This window comes from Stenella coeruleoalba (assembly GCF_951394435.1).
Source record: "Stenella coeruleoalba genome assembly, chromosome: 16".
Lineage (NCBI taxonomy): Eukaryota > Metazoa > Chordata > Mammalia > Artiodactyla > Delphinidae > Stenella > Stenella coeruleoalba.
The window spans coordinates 69,926,579-69,943,126 of NC_137162.1; the positions used below are offsets into that span (position 1 = coordinate 69,926,579).

General features: G+C 43.3%; 1 protein-coding gene across 16 annotated transcripts in view; it reads right to left on the bottom strand.

Moving 5' to 3' along the window:
- ARID5B (AT-rich interaction domain 5B) overlaps positions 1 to 16,548 on the bottom strand; it is a 289,023-nt gene that overhangs the window by 34,865 nt on the left and 237,610 nt on the right. For 15 of the 16 annotated variants that reach the window (XM_079899440.1, XM_079899444.1, XM_079899442.1 and 12 more), the window contains 2 exons: positions 6,643 to 6,755; positions 324 to 528 (listed from right to left, as the gene is read on the bottom strand). In XM_079899440.1, the coding sequence (XP_079755566.1) occupies positions 324 to 528; positions 6,643 to 6,755 (318 nt within the window). Of the gene's footprint in view, positions 1 to 323; positions 529 to 6,642; positions 6,756 to 8,185; positions 8,512 to 16,548 lie in introns of those variants that run through there. The other variant, XM_079899437.1, reaches the window with a different exon arrangement.

Sequence of the window (16,548 nt, forward strand, 5' to 3'; positions counted from 1 at the left end):
TTATTATCTCAGAAGAAAGGCGTTACAGACACTCAAGACTGACAAAACAGAAAACGAGGAACTTTCAACATGTCTATTTCCAGTCATAATCAGTGGATTCGAGCCTATAAATATCTCACTGCAACTGCCCCAGAAGGGAACAATATCGCGGAAGGAGGCAGGGGGAAAAATTCCTGGCCTGGATGATTTGTCGATTTAGTACAAACAGAGAACATCATCTCCAGAATAGGATTTCAACATAATCCTGAGTCAAAATTCTTTTCCCCCAATTCAATGAATCTGAGCGGTTTTGATATTTCAGAAATGAAAACAAGTATACTTACTCTGTTTAAAACCTAAATACGGTATTCGTTCTATGGGCGTCTTCCTTTCTTTCATGTATTTATAAAGTGCCACCAGGAAGGCCTGCTCATCTGCCCTGCACTCTTCGCCAATTCCAACCTTTGGTTTTTCTTCATTGGAGACTTTTTTACAGTTATTATGGTTATTCTTCGGCTTGGTCAAGGCTGACCTGGCCTCACATTTCACCTGGAAAAGGGAAAAAAATATGCCACATCAAGTCAAGCACCGCTCTGGAACACTTACAAAGACACAGCTAGGACAGGAACCAGTAAACTACCCTTGCCCTGAAATAGCTCTTAGAGGCACCGCTGGATAGGAATCGTCTTAGACCAGGAGATGGTAAATTTCTGTGAAGGGCCGGATGGTAACTATGGTAGGCTTTTGGGCACTATTGTCTTGGTCACAGCTACTCAACCCTAGCACCGAGAGCCATCCCAGACAAAATGTAAATGAATGGATGAGGTTGTGTTCCAATAAAATTTTATTTATAGAAACAGGTGGCCAGTGGGCCATGGTTTGCCAAACTGTGCCAGCCTCTTCTAGACTCCTTACAAGTATGTTGATATGAAACCAGAAACAGTGTTTGCATCTACTAGGACCATTCTCCTGTCTCTTTATACACTTTATTTTCCTAAGGGGCACCATCTGTTACTATCATTCAAGGAACGTTCTTAATAACAGTCCCATGTTTCGCATTTTGTATCAAAATGAAAGGCAAGTGTATTTCTTCATAGTAAACTTATCTTGTTGCCACTCTTCCCAGCAAACTGGAAAAACAGGTCAATGCTGGCAGATGTTGGCATCAGGAATACCAGCAAGGTCTCTGCTATATGTCACCCGAGGGTGATGCCCAGATACACCCTCAGTAGGAAACAAAACACCCCACTCTTTAAGGAGAGTGTCTCGCTTTTCAGTCAGCTCTGAGAATCTCATAGATGTTAAGTTGCCACAAAAGAAAAAGTAGAGGTCAGCTAAAAACCCAAGAAGAGTAAGTGAAAAGCTCCATAATTAATAAATAAATGACAGTACATGGGCCAGATGTTCTTCCCTCCATGCTCCAGGCAAGTACGGAGCCCGCCACACGGAGCGGCCAACCTCATGTTCCCTCCTCGCTGCCACGTTCTACAAGAGGCCTTTGATGGTTGTTAAATGTAACGGCTGAGCTGCTGAGCTATTTTAATTGTCAAAGGGGGAAGTACAAAGGGTCAAGCTGCGAGTTCAAGTGAGCCCATGGGGAATGTGTACATTCCAATATTCGTTACATCTCCCGATCTAACGTCTGAGAGAAGAGGATGACTGCCCAGGAAATGTTACAAATTAAAATGTCCCACACATTCAACAAGGTTTTCCATTTCAGATTTCTGACCCCTCTTATTCTTTCCCTTCAGAGTCTCCTTCCCAAGAGCTAAGAACATAAAAGGCCTCACTTATTTACCAAAGGGGAACCTCTCCTCTAAGAACATAAAAGGCTACATTTATCTATTAAAGGGAAACAAACGTCTCCTCTGCAAGGGTCTTCTTTATTGTTTATTCTCTCAAATGGACACACTAGTTTAATATCTTTAGAGTCCTGGAAAAAAAATAAAACTTCCTGCACAGCTCAATCAACTGGGCCTCTAGATAAGATTTTAATTTTTAAAGATCGGTGGAAGTGGGATGAAAACATTTTTCCATATAGGATTTCTTCTTACAGTATTTTCAAACTTTAGTACTTTGTAACATTATATTAAGGCAAGCATCCTGGGAAACTTTATATTGTCATCATTTTTCACTGTCAAATTTCAGATTGTTGAGTCTAAAGTTCTGATGAAATCGATCATTTAACGGCTCTTTAAAATCATAAAATCACTCCAGTTCTAATCTGTCTTGCTCTCTGGCCTTTTTTGAGCGCTTACTATGTAGCCAGGCTCTATTCTAAGCCCTGTGTGGGCCCTATCTCATTTCATGCCCACAACCCTAATGGGGCAGGTTATTACTCTATGAGGGAGGAGGAAACTGAGGTACAGAGAGGATGGGTAACACATCCAAGATCACAAGATCATGTCCAGGTTAGTAAGTGGCGAGTCTGGAATTTGAACCCAGGTAGTCTCACTCGATGGCTTGTGGTTTTTTAAACACTGTATTTTACTGACACTCATAAAAATATTAAATTGATAGTCAAAACATACTTCCAATTAAAGACCATATCTTATCACTAGGCATTACAAAACCTACAGCTTAGAAATGTGATTTATCAAATGAGAAGTTGAAGATAAAACTCGGTGGTTTCCAAAGTGTAAAAGGGCTCCATTCCTTCCATTGTGTGTTGAGCAGAGGGAAGGAAACCAGTATCAATGGAGCAGCGCGCCCTGGGCTTCACACAGCCTACCTAATGTTCACAAGAATCATAAAAGGGAGGTTCTGAGCCCCATTTTACAGTCAAGGAAACTGAAGCTCAGCGGTATGTATTTTAGTATGTGGCTAGTGTCGGGTAGAGCTCTGAGTTGAGAACTCAGGTCTCCCACACTCCAAACCCACCTTTTAAAACCAGGAGTAGGTGTCAGTTTTGCATATAAAATAGGCTGAGGTCTTAAATCTGCAGTGATAACGGGCCACTTATTTATATTGTTAGGTCAGAAGCGCCACTGTTAAGGGAGTGTGAGGTTTGCCCCTCAGTGTCTAGGGAGCTGCCTCACCCATGCAGAAACACCCAGAAACAGAAGGAAAGCACAGAGGGCGTGCACAACCCCGACCCAAAGTCATTCAGACCCCATGATCACAGGGGAGGCTCCAGGTGATGCTGGGCTGCCACCTACTGAGCTGCATCCTGAAAGTCAGGGGGCTTCCCTTGGGGGCCAGGGGCTTCGTAAGACATTAACAGTGGTTTCTGTCCTCAGACTAGCTCCTACGTTTCTTCACTTAACATAAATGAGCCCTTTAGGGTATTATTCTGTTTCTGGATAGGACCAGGCCAAGTTCCTTTCTACATTTTTTTCACACTTACCGGAAACATTCTCAGCGTTTTAAGCTACTGAAATATGACACAGGAGCTAGTCTTCATGCTGACCTTGAGAAAGCCCAGCCTTTTGATGGTAACAGTTAATTACTAGATCTGTTCCCCCCCACTCCGCTCCCCCCCCCCACCAGACCTGAACACCTTACACTTGTTGAGTTCACTAAGAGCTTTGGGGTTTCCAAAGTGATTGAGGAAGTGCTAATTAAAGAATCCACATTTAACATTTTCAGTGAACCACCATCTATTTGATATTAACCACATCCTTTCACTGGATTGAGTTGTAACTAATTCAGCCTTCAACTGGGGCAGCAAGATGTGCTGAACCAGCAGGAAAGGAACTAGAGTCTAATTTCGATTTGGTCACTAACTTCCTAGGAAACCCTCATTTTCTTCCTCAGGAAAGCAAGAAGGATAATCCCTGGGGTGAATTCTGCGAACCAAATGGGATGAAAAATATTGAAAATAATGGAAGTATCACATTTGTGAAGTATCAAAAGTATGCTTGTGATTTAAAGGGAAGAACCTATTGCAGTTTCCCTTTTTAATGTTCCTTTAAGAATACAAGAATATAAGCCACCTGTTAATGTACTTCTGGCCTTTGGAAAGTGCTTACAGGATGTGAAAAGTCATTTGCCTTTTATCAATGGAGGCCTTTCATTAGAGAGCCAGGCTGAGAAGACTTCTCTTGTATAGGTCGGCATTATGAATGGGCTTTTGCCCCAGACCTGGATTTGTGTTGGACACATTCATGACATCTTCAGAGAACTGGTAGCCTCTTCTCCATGAGACTTTTGCTATTGTTGGAAAGCCATGAAATTCTCTGTCCCTTGGAAAACAGTCTTGCAAAGTTAGTTTTCATGTTCTCACTGAAAGAGGGCAACCTTTGGATAGCAACAGGCAAATTACTTGACTTGCGTTTCCAGTCATGCACACAACAAAGTGAGTGGGTTCTTACTCTAAGAGCTCTGCTGCGTGGAGCTGCAGGAAGCTGGTACTGATCCACAGTTAGAAATGGTCTGTTTGAGGCACTTTTGAAAAAAAAACAAACAGTCACACAAGTCTTGGTCATAAAGCCAAACTATCACCTGAAATGTTGCTTCCGGTTCAGCAAATGATCAGACGGTCACAGACTTGTAACCTCTACGGTAGCGTTTCATGAGAAAAGACCACTTTAAGTCACACACGTCTTTTTAACGCTGTCCCGGCCCCAGATGTGGCCTGTCCATTCAGCAGGGATTTTACATCCATTTGTTGGGGCCAACAGATAAGCCCGCCATACTTCATACCTACCAGTCTCTCTCTTCTAGGTGAAGCGGTCTTTCCAGACCCACTGGAAGCAGACAAAGCAGGACTGTAATCCAAGACTCCGAGAGGAGCAGGGCGTTTAAACGAGTCCCCGGGAGCTGACTGCAGCATGACATTCATCAAGTCACCATTGAAACGAATGACGGAAGGATGACCCTCCTTCTGGTAAAGATGCTAAGTGGCAGTGCTGGTGCAAATCAAGTGGAGAAGGTCACTCAGAAAACCCAGGCTTCACTACTGTCCCTTCTGAGAAGGGTAAGTCAGTGAACAGCAAATACAGACTGCAGTTCTCTTCAGTTCTGTGGGTCCGAGTAGGAGTCCTGAGCTGCCTTCCACGGAGGGTGATATTCGAGGTGCTGTTCTTTCAGATCAATTGTATGAGTTCCTGTAAAACTCCCAGAGGCACTCTTTGGTGGTGGCTCCAAATGACATGAGAAGGAGCTTCCTCCTGCTGGGCTCAGGTGCAGAACATGCTGGGATAAACACGTGATGTCACCTTAGAGGTATGGGGCAGGGCGCCAACACAAGACCTTGTCAGGACAAGCTCTGCTGAATGCCACGATCCTAAAACCCTCTCACTGCATTCTGCAGTATCTTGCAAGCCATGTCACAGGGAACAAACTGTTCCCGCTGACATCCTTCAAGACCACAGAAGTCGAAGCCCTAGATAGGTAGTTGTAGGGCCAAGATGTCCGAATTACTAGAAAATTCATTTTTGGTATCCACACAGACTCACTTGGCAGAAGGTTAAAGGAACAGAACAAAAATAACTTTAGGGAAAAACAGATTTGTTTTTAGCCAGAAAACACACATTTCTACTGGGTGGTCTCTTTTTAACCCCTTGCAATCTTGGAAGCATGAAGAAATTTTAACCCATAAGTCCTCAGAACTTCCTGATGAAATAATCCTTGAAGATAAGCTATAGAATGTGAATGTCTGGGATTTGCTTCTTTTCACTGGGAGGAGAAGAGGAGGCCATGGCAGAAAAATAGTAGATGGTCAACAGAGAACTGAATTCATGTTTTCCTACTTTAGGATCTTCCAAATTCACTAATAATGCTCCCATTTTCGTAAGCTAAGTCCTTGGATCTGGAAACGTGGTATCAGTTGAAATCCGGGCTTCAATTCAGGTCCTAAAGGGGCTACTGCTGTCTTTGGCACAGAAACAACACCTAAACGCAAACACCCCGTAAACGGAATCATGGAAACACGATCCAAGCCACAAAAGTAAAAAAAAAAAAAAAAAAAAAAAAAAGATAAGCCTAAAAATATGAAGTGACACTTCACCCTTCATGGTGCTAAATACTTCAGGCATGCACTTTCCAGATTCCAAAGACTGCTTAGGCCCCAGGGCCTGAAAAAGAGCCTAGAGTTTGGACTTTCATTCTGCATCAAGAGTGATCTTTAAAAACATGTAAATCTATATATGAGCATATGTATCCACGTAAGTACTGGGCTACGTGTCTTTAATTCTAAGGTAAATTAGAGGTGACTTTGAAAAAAAAGTAACTTGAAAAAAGATTAATTATAGCCATTTCTAATTTCATCCTCTGTTAACCGCTGAAACATATTTAGACGAATACATTCAGAAAGAGGATGGTTCAGCTTGTCTATTTTTGATACAAGCAGAGTAAACTATGTCATTGTGTCATCTACTATGAAATCTCAGCCTCAATGACGTGGGCGCTTAATCATCTGTCCTTTACCCAACAGGCCAAACAGGGAGGTGGGAAGTCTTTCTGCTGACTAATCAAAATGCCTGCACTGCCCCTCCCCCACCCCCACCCCCACCCCCGAGGGAGGGGTGGGGAGGGGAGGGGTGGGGAGGGGAGGGGAGGGGAGGGGAGGTGGCGGGAACAGGAACAGCAGAGAGCTGTGAATAGCAAAGTCAGACTCTGAATTGAAAACTGCCACCAAGACACAGGAGCAGAGAGAGAAAGAGAAGAGGGGAAAACAAAAAGATGCAGCAGAACGAATACCATGGAGCCGAATGACTGTACCTTGGCAACGGATTTGCCATCGGAATTGTTGTTGGAATCTTTACCACCACTGAATGAATCTCTTCTCTGTGGGCATGGTTTCTTTTTGCGTGGTCTGCCTTTAAGATTTGGCGCTGAAAAACAAATGGAGAACAGATGAGATACATTTTCATTTGCGTGGGTTTCCTTATGAAAAACCAAGGATGTTAAAACTCCAGTGGCGCCCTCTAATTGTTCAGAGAAACATACACATCTGTGGTAGCCAAGCCTCCTTTTAGGCGTCTCTCTCTGAAAGGCTGCCTCTTGGTAGACTGTACACTTCTGTCCATGTTCCCCAAAGCTCATCTATTGCACTGGAACGTGTCTAATTAATATAAATAAAACGAAGCCCTCAGCTTTAAAGGGTTAGGATAAGGAAAACGCACTTCCCCACTGTTATCAAAGAAACATGTTGGGCTGAAAGACAGCCCTGAGCCTGGCTCATTCTTTGTTTTTTGTTTTGCATCTTGTTTTCAGAAACCCAAATGATATGCCAGCCCATTACGGTATCATAGTAATGTAACGTTTGAAAACATCTCTCTTCAAAAGTGGAGACATGAGTGTTTTCTCAAAGTATGATACAAATAAGTAAGGAGAGAGCTGTAAAAAAAAAAAAGAGGCATTCAAAATAACAATCTGAAAAATATTATCCCATGTATTTACTATTAATATCGCGACCAGCATGCTTCAAATCTCAACAGATCTGGCAGATACATTTAAGTCAGCATGTTCTTTTTTCCTTTTCAATATATTTTTTTTATGAAGATCTTGAGGGTTACTTAAAATAACTTCCAAAGATCACACTGGAGTTAGCCTGATTCCGTGGAGATTATACTTTTTAAAAGCCACAGACAAGACACAAATCAAAGTTATATTTCATCTTGGATGCTGAGTTTGAATCCCTTTAAGATCCATACAGAAAGAAGAAGGAAAAAAAAAAAAAGGCTGCTGTTTATTGAGTGCTACGACTCTCCGGCATCAGCTTTCACATTTAACTTCATCAGTCACCGGAGTCAAGCAAAAATAAAACAAACCAACTAACCGACTAGCCCTTGAAGAATTCCAAACTAACAAATTATACCCCAAGCAATTTCTTTAGGACCTTTCAAGGTACCCACACTTCTTTATTGCTTTAAGGTATGATTATGACCATGGAAAATCTGAACAACTCAAACCCTCTTAACTGTTGTTAATCTTACTCATGTCACGCCACTAACCAGTGCTTTTAGGGCACTGTACACTGGACTCCTCTTAACAAACACAATTAATCCCACTCATTTGATTTTCTACTGTGGATAACAGTCTTGCTGTTGACAAAGCACAATAAAGCAGAGCTGCCTTTACTTTCAGGCAAAAGTTTAAAAAGTGGCTTTGGGGCTCAGACTCCCCCCCTTCCCAAATCCGTTCTCCTCTCATTTCCCCAAAACGTTTGTCTTAAAGTCCATCTCAGAAAGCCAGCCTGGAATCATCAAAGGCAAACAAACTCACAAACAAAAAAATCAAGCAAAGAGAAAGCGGCGATTACCCATTCCAGTCGACAAACATCTGCCTGATGATGTCTGTGCGCGTGAAAGCTACAGCATGTGACTGCTTCCCGGCCCTGTGTCCCTGAAGTCTCGACTTGACTTGGTGTGGATGTCAGCTTCCCTCCGAATGCGAGCTGCGAGGCTCAGCGCTCTGCTTACAACTCCCCTCCCCCGGCAGCTCCATTACTCATGTAAACACACAGCAGTGACTAGCACGGGGGTGTGTGGGATGAGCTCCGAGGACTTGGCTTGAGTTGCCAGACTGGCAGGCAGGGCTTGCCTCTCTCTGAGACTACCACACGGGGTTGGTGATTTCATCCGGCCTGTTTTGTGGATCCTGGCCTCCCGTTCCCCTGTCAGAGCCCGATGCCACCTTCCTTCCAGGCTCGGCCTGGAGCCAGGGCGGGGACCATTTTGGTTTGAGGACGCAGTGTAGCACAGAAGTGTTTCCACAACTGACCCAAGGGCTAAGACTTTAATGACCGCGAGGGAAGGATGTACTTTCAAGTCCCTTATCATAATAATAGCAGAACAGAAAGCTGACAGAAACCCACAGAACTTGGGGTAGGTCTGAGGCATTTCGTTAAAAGGAAGAAAACAATCTTGCCTCTGTTCTAAGACTTGTTACTGTGATCGTTCCTTCCTAACATGTTGGCAAAAAGCATTTAAACCTAAAAGGCATTTATTTCCAGAAAAGCTTTCAAATCCCAAAGGCCTTTTAGATAGAGAGAACTTGCACTGAACAGGCTGTTTTGAATAAAGGCAAAGGTTCCGGGAACTGACAAATAAGTCATCCCCAAATCGGGTCTATTTTCTCCATTCTCTGAGCTGCTTTCAGAACCCAGAGAGGCACATGCCCTTCCCCAGCAAATTCTGAGAATTGCAAATTTAGAACAGACTAACACCTAATAGTCTGGTCGCACAAACTTAAACTCTAAGTGGAATCTGATCAAGAGAAAAAGGCTTTTGTCCCTAAGAAAGGCAAGTACACTGATGTTTCAGGCATGGTTAGGTAAATCTCACCAGTCACCAAAGCCTCAAACTCAAATACCTCTTTTAGCTTCCCCTCTGAACTTCTTTTCTGACCTTCTCTGATGGAAGGTATCACTGTATTATTTGTACTTTAGCTGTGTCTCATAGCTTATTATTATACGAAGTTGGAGAGTCCTTAAGGGCAGGACCATGTTAGATTCATTTTTCTCTGCCCCAGTATCCATCCAGGGGCAGCACTGCCTAATATACTGTTGAATAATCAAGTGACTAGTGGAAATACACGTGCCCACATAGGCCTCCTTGGTGTCAAGAGCTGGGCCCGCCGACCTGACCACATGTATGCCCGTCACACTGGGCACCTGAAAAACGGCACTCACCTTTCCTGCTTACCTGTGAGCTCTGGGAGCACACACCAGTGACTTGAGTTTGCTGTGGGAAATGAGACAGGAAACCTACAGCCTTTGGTTCCTGCTTAGGGTAACTGTATCTGGCATCTCAGTGGGACCACGATTGTCCCACATGCAATGAACAAATGCCCTGAAGAGCGGACGTTCAAAGTCCTGGGGGAATGGAGCGTGCAGGACTCCGTGTATTACTCCCGTAATACAATTGGAGATTTTTTGGATCCACAAGACCCCAGGTGAATCTTTGGGACCGAAAGGCTGGCTTTTGGGGAGAGCAAATATTCTTGTCCCCAGATTACATTTTTTTTTCCTACAGGGTCAAGAAGACAAATCATTTGCTAGGCGGGTGAACGAAAACAAATGCTTTATGGTGTGGTGGGGTCAGGGGGGCGTGGCTCTGGCCTTTAACTCTTCCCCACCTCCTCCTAGCTGCCCCGGACCCACCTAAACCCGCCCTCTTCTTGCCAGCTAAGGGCCGCACACTTCCTGAGAGAACCGGAATCCTAAAACTCCAGACGCACACCAGCTCCCTTGCTTTAGATGAGATCAGTCTCTACCAACAAAGCCATTCTTGGAAGCCAGCAGTACATTTACTGATAGCATACCTGGTGCTGGTGAGTTCTACTTCAAAAAAAAGACATGTAGTGTATTTTAGTGTGAAGCAGGAAATGCACAGTTACTTTGATACGTGTGTATATCCACTGGCCAACCCTGGCCCGGCTCAGAGAGTTCAGTCAAAGCCCTCTGCACGAATGTTTTCAATATTATTCACACATAATAATAATAGCTGATGCTTACGGCGCACTTTTTCTTGCCAGTCAGCACTCTGCATACAGTAACTCATTTAAAACTCAAAACAAGCCAACAGGAAGGCACAAGTATTATCCCCATTTTACAGACCAGGTAACTGAGATAGAGTGAAATTACTTTTGTCTTAGGTCATACCACTGGTTACTGGTAGCAGAAGGCTTCCAGCCCAGGCAGCCGGACATTGTCCAGAGCCCCTGCTTTAAGGGACTTCTCTCTAACAGAGGACATACACACTGTGTCTCATAATGAGGGATCTATATTATTAACTTGGGCTGGCAGTCTCCAGGGCGCTTTCCCCAAATGAAAAAACTCTCAAATACCACACAGCACGAGGGCGCTGCAGCCCATCTCAGGCATCACACGGTATCCTACAGCCCTGAGGGCGAGCAGGGGTCCCCATCAGTTAAGTCACAGGGTTCCAATAAAACTTAGAGCACCGAGTACATTACCCCCTTGCAGTGAGCCACTGACTAACTCTTCTGCCTAATCGTTGAAAGATCTCTGTGGTTTTTTAAAACAAATCTTCCCTCTCAGACTGCCCATCTGTTCCTCTTACTCAGCCCCATGAAATTAACAAGTATTCACCATTGTGACGTCACAGCTATTTCTATAGGTGTTAATCCCAGGAGAATCGGCACCCACCAGTGCCCCAGGCTACTTTGACATCTGACCCATGTGTTTTGTTGTTTTTTTCCTTTTCTTAAAAACTCCTTCAACTATTACTGAATCACAGTCTTTTTTTTTTTTTAAACAGTATAGCAAAACATGCTTTGTGTTTTGTTTTGTTTTTCTTAAAGAGTCTAGAAGCTCAGAGTTGCAGGCGTTCATGTACGTATTTACTTCACTGTGGGTTCTGACAAGTTATGTGTCAGGGCAGCACAGGTGTGGGAAACTTTCATCTTGCAATAATAATAAAAACAAAGGAAATGTAACCAGTTACTGGCAAAGTAAATTGCTTTTGGCTTAAATGTTCCTGTTTTTTTTCCTACTGTGTTCTTCCTGTCATGACCGTCTCTTTTTTTTTTTTATAACATTTATGCTCTTGGAAATGCCATGAAGATAAACTGCTATAAAAGCTGGATTGACTCATCAGTTAACAACTCTTTCTTCTCGTTTTGCAGAGAGGATTTTGTTGCCAGCACAGCAACATGTTCTCTCGAGAAATTCTTTGTGAGCTTCCACTCAGAGATAGGACTTGCTTGTTGGTAGGGACTGGAATTAGGGGAATGGAAAACCAGGCATCATTTTCCTAAGAGTTTGACCCCCAGGGTCAATGTCTAGAGGAAGCTGGCAGAGCGTTAACTCATTTGATTTGCAAGTGTGTGTGTGTGTGTGTGTGTGTGTGTGTGTGTGTGTGTGTGTGTGTGTGTGTGTGTGTGTGTGTGTGTGTGTGTGTGTGTGTGTGTGTAACACTAAACACAAGTCAGAAAACTAAACGACACCGATTGAAGGATTATGGACTGGCAAGCATTGTTCTATGCATAGCGTGCATTACTGATAATACTTTGCATTTCTTCAATGCCTTTCCTCTGAGCATCTCAATTCTTTGGTACATTGTCTTTACAGACAATAATCTTAAAATACTCTGGCAAGTTTCAGCATGGAGCATTGCTCCTGCTGGGGGAAAAAAAAAAACCTATCCTAATTTAGTTATCATTTATTGTGTTCTATTTTCAATGTTTCCCTTTTGACTCCTTAGAAACTTCCTCTTGCACTACAACAAAAATAGGATGAGTGTTTTTAAAGTTATTAACGTATGAGTAAAAGATTTAGAAACCGAGAATGGCAGAAGAAGGCTTGATCAAAGCCACTCCTGAAATTTATGGGTGTAATAAAAGAAAGGCATTTCACAGATAATCTCTTACAGAATTTCAGTTTTCAAATACTTGGAAAAAAAGAAAAGAAAAACAGAAGCTCTCAGCTCTCATGCTGGCTTTAACCTAAAGCCAACAGTTTTACTTTTAAATTCATAAATGATTCCCTGAAATTTTATTTCAAATCCACGGTTACATTCCATATACTCCCCGCTCCACACCTCACAGAGCAAGGCCAGAAAACTGCAGCCGCTGGTACTCAGCATCCGATAATTGGTTGAATCTTTCCATGAATTCACAAAGAATCAATTATATATAGATTTAAGAACATGCAAGTTTACTTTTATTCTGTTCGCCTATAAATAATTTCCCACACCCAGCAGAAATGTTTGAGAAGCAACTGCGCTGTCTGAGAGAAGAAGACACCGGGCCATTAACAAGCACAATTCCATCCTGAGGGGCTTGCTAACTTAAATGATGACTTTAAAGCAAACAGGCACAGTTTAAAAAAAGCTGCAAGAGTGTTATCATTTTCTGTCATTGTTCTGACAGTTTCCTATTTAAGAGTAATTTTTTCCCTCAAATAAAGGCATTAAAAAGATGAGTCCAGACTTGCAAGCTGAGACCAGAGCCAGCCTCAAATGCCCTCACTCTCAAATGCCACCAAGACGAGGCAGCCCTGCACAGGGACCAAGGGGTGTGCCCCAGGGGAGTGGTCACACTCACTACTCTGGATGTCACGGCTGCTTTGAGTTTCCAAGGTTGCTTTAGCCCAAGCCATACCTTGATGTTGCTTCAACCACCGTGCCTATTAACTACAATTTAGCATTTCCAATGAACTATGCTCTCACTGAATCCAGGTCCTCTCCTACCACCTGTAGAAGGATGCGCGGTAGTGTTATTAGAAAGAGTGTGGGGGAAAAAAAATGAAGCAGGCTTTCTATGAGGTCAAGCCACTTAGGGTCTTTGTCACTGAGATCCCCAAGAGTCACTAATGAGAGTGGAATGTATCACTGCATTTGTCATACCTGGACTGGTCGGGCAACGTAAGTCCAAAACAGCCGTGGACTCCATTGACTGCTCAACAAACCATGTAAGTAAACACTTTTGTAATGCCTTCCAAATATGTCCTGTCTTACTCACTCCTTGTTTCGTACTTGCGAATGCTCCAGCAGTTGTTAATGCCTCTGATCAAAGTCTTAGTAATTTCATAGGCATGTGATTTGCATAGCTATTTCCTGATCCGCCTTCTCTCTGCCCTGGAGGTCTTCATTTCTCAGAAACACTTAACAACACAGATTATTTTACTTCTCCCCTTCCCCCAGCCTATAAATGGAACTTGACTTGCTAGCTCATCTGTATTGCTAATTGGTTTGAAAGCATGTGACTCCATGCATTCTTGCCATTAATACACAATCAAACCTCTCTTTTAGTCAGTTTTTACCAGCAGTGATGGGCAGATCTCTATCTTTATTTCCCCTCTGTGTCTTGAGGAGGGAGACAAATTTAAATGGCCAAATGTTATCTTATATCATTTCAAAATGATGTAGGGAATTCCAAAGGCATTCAGAAATGTTCTAGAAGTCCATGATAGGCCTGTCTAAAAGGGCGCTGGCAAAGAAGAAAGGGATTGTGGTTGCTTTTCACTACCACTTGCGGAGTAAGAGGGGAATCGGGGAGCTAAATTGAGGTCTAGAGTGAGGAGAGATTCTGGGTTTTCAGAGGATTGACTCTTTAAGGAGAGAATTCTGGAAGAGGGGAAGGAGACTGAAGCCAATGCCAGGCCTTTCAAATTTGGGTCTGTTCTGATTACTCACAGCATCCTCCAACCATCATCACAGTATCCTTTCAACCATCTCAGATGAAAGATCCCCTTCAGGACCCTGGTGGCTCACAGCTGCTCTGCAAATGCTTATTCGTCTTTGGGGTAATGAAGTCTATAGGCCATGGCCTCAGGAACCTGCGGAAAGACTTTGGCCTTAGAATTCCAAATATTTTGTGAAGAGACATCAGGGCAGCATGGATGCCTGAGGGCTTAGCTTGGATCTTAAGGTACAGGAGGCAGCACCGTGTAGGTGCTCAAGGCTGCGCACAAAGGGCCAATTTCCTCCCCAGCTGCAAAGTCTTGTGGAGAAGTCACAAACTCAGCCAAAGCAAAAAATGGATTCTAAAATGCTATCGGGGCTCAAACTTCACTTTCACATGTACCTGGCAACTCATTTCTCCTGCTGTTCTTCTCCCCAGATGCCAGGTACCCACCAGCCATTTCCAAGCCCCAGGAGCCTCAATTAATGAAGATCCTGCTGGATGTTGAGGAAAAAAAAAAACCCGCATCAAAACTCCTACAATTAGAACAAGTGTGTCGTCTCAATGCTCACTATGTACTCTTTCTTAAGATTTTGAAATAACTCATGTTTCCATTTTTTGAAAACTATTCAGTATACACAGATTTCGTTTTTCTTAGTATGATTATCTACAATACCAATAGAACATCAACTTAAGATACTTGTCCTTTTTTTTCTTAGGCTATTTAAGGATCCACTCTGGAAATGATTTTTTAAGGACATTTTGATTTCTGTAATTTATGAAGTTTATAAAGATAGGACTTGGGCCTCCCTGGTGGCGCAGTGTCCGCCTGCCAATGCAGGGGATGGACACGGGTTCGAGCCCTGGTCTGGGAAGATCCCACATGCCGCGGAGCAACTAAGCCCGTGCGCCACAACTACTGAGCCTGCGCTCTAGAGCCCGCGAGCCACAGCTCCTGAGCCCGCTTGCCTAGAGCCCATGCTCCACAACAAAGAGTAGCCCCTGCTCGCCGCAACTAGAGGAAGCCCCCCCGCACAGCAACGAAGACTCAACACAGCCAAAAACAAACAAACAAACAAAAAGATAGGACCTCTTAAACATAGAGAATTAATTTTTGTCTCTTTTTTTGTTATAATCAATAAACCTGTTTATTCTAGTCCATGATTGATATGTTCTATGGTGTTACTATTGTACGTGACAGCACAGAAGTGCAAGCCACATTTTTGTATTGAATAACCTTGCGAAGATCAGTAACTATCAGAGCAGTTCTTAAACTCGTGTATAAATAGAACATTCTTGTTCAGCCATTTCTCCAGGTTTGGAAATGAGATATTCCATTTTCAACATTGAGGATAATTGATTGCTGCATCTCTAAAGAAAATGTTGGAAGTAAGTAAAAGAGACTTTTGTGTGTGTGTGGATTAACATGGAGATATTTAACTTACTACAGACTTGGACTAATATATTATGAGACTTTTCACTTTTTCAAACACATACGGAAAAGTAAAAAGTAAAAGATCATCAAGTAATAGGTTCCCCATTTCTTTTTAAAAAGATCCCAAAAGGAATTTGTACTTAAAGGGGATTTTTCACTCTCTTCATGTTTTTCTACCTTTCAGAAAGAATAATTTAAGAAGTAGGATAATCCCAGGGAATTCCCTGGAGGACCACTGGTTAGGATGCAGTGCTTTCACTGCTGAGGGCGCAGGTTCAACCCCTGGTCAGGGAACTAAGATCCCACAAGCCACGAGGTGCAGCCAAAAAACAAAAAAAGAAGAAGAAGAAGAAGAAGAAGTAGCAGCATAGTCTCTTACTTAGAAGTAAAAAGGTGACGGTTCCTGTTTGTCTGAGACTTTGAGACATTCTTCTTTGCTCAGGTAAATCCGTTTCTCCTCTATGAGCTGCGAGCCACAATACTGGAAGACGACTTTCAAAGCACTACTGTGGTACCAAGGAACTTACAGGTGGCAGAGAAGAGTGTGTGCTGCAGCAGGGCAGAGTGAAGAAGGTCAGCTCGATATAACCCCAGCAGGGTAAGCTAGGGAGCTCAGCTCCCGGGAGTGTGTCACACTGTGGGGAAACAGCGGACAGATATTGACAGGAATCTCATGATGAAGATACAGAACACACAGAAGATGTTAGAATTTATTCCCACTTATTTCAGTGAAAGCCAAAACATTTATAGGACTGCTTAGAGTTGCTCTGTCCAATATGGCAACCACTAGCCACATGGGGCTCTCGTGCACCTAAAAGATGTCTAGTCCAGGGACTTCCCTGGCAGTCCAGTGGTTGAGAATCTGCCTTCCAATGAAGGGGACGCGTGTTTGATCTCTGGCCGGGGAACTAAGATCCCACATGCCATGCCAGTGCACACCGCAACTACTGAGCCCGCGACACCACTAGAGAGCCCCCGGGGCTCCACAAAGAAGATCCCGCGTGCTGCAACTAAGACCGGACGCAGCCAAATAAATAAATATTAAAAGAAAGAAAGATGTCTAGTCCAAATTGAGATGTGCCGTAAGTGTAAAGCACACA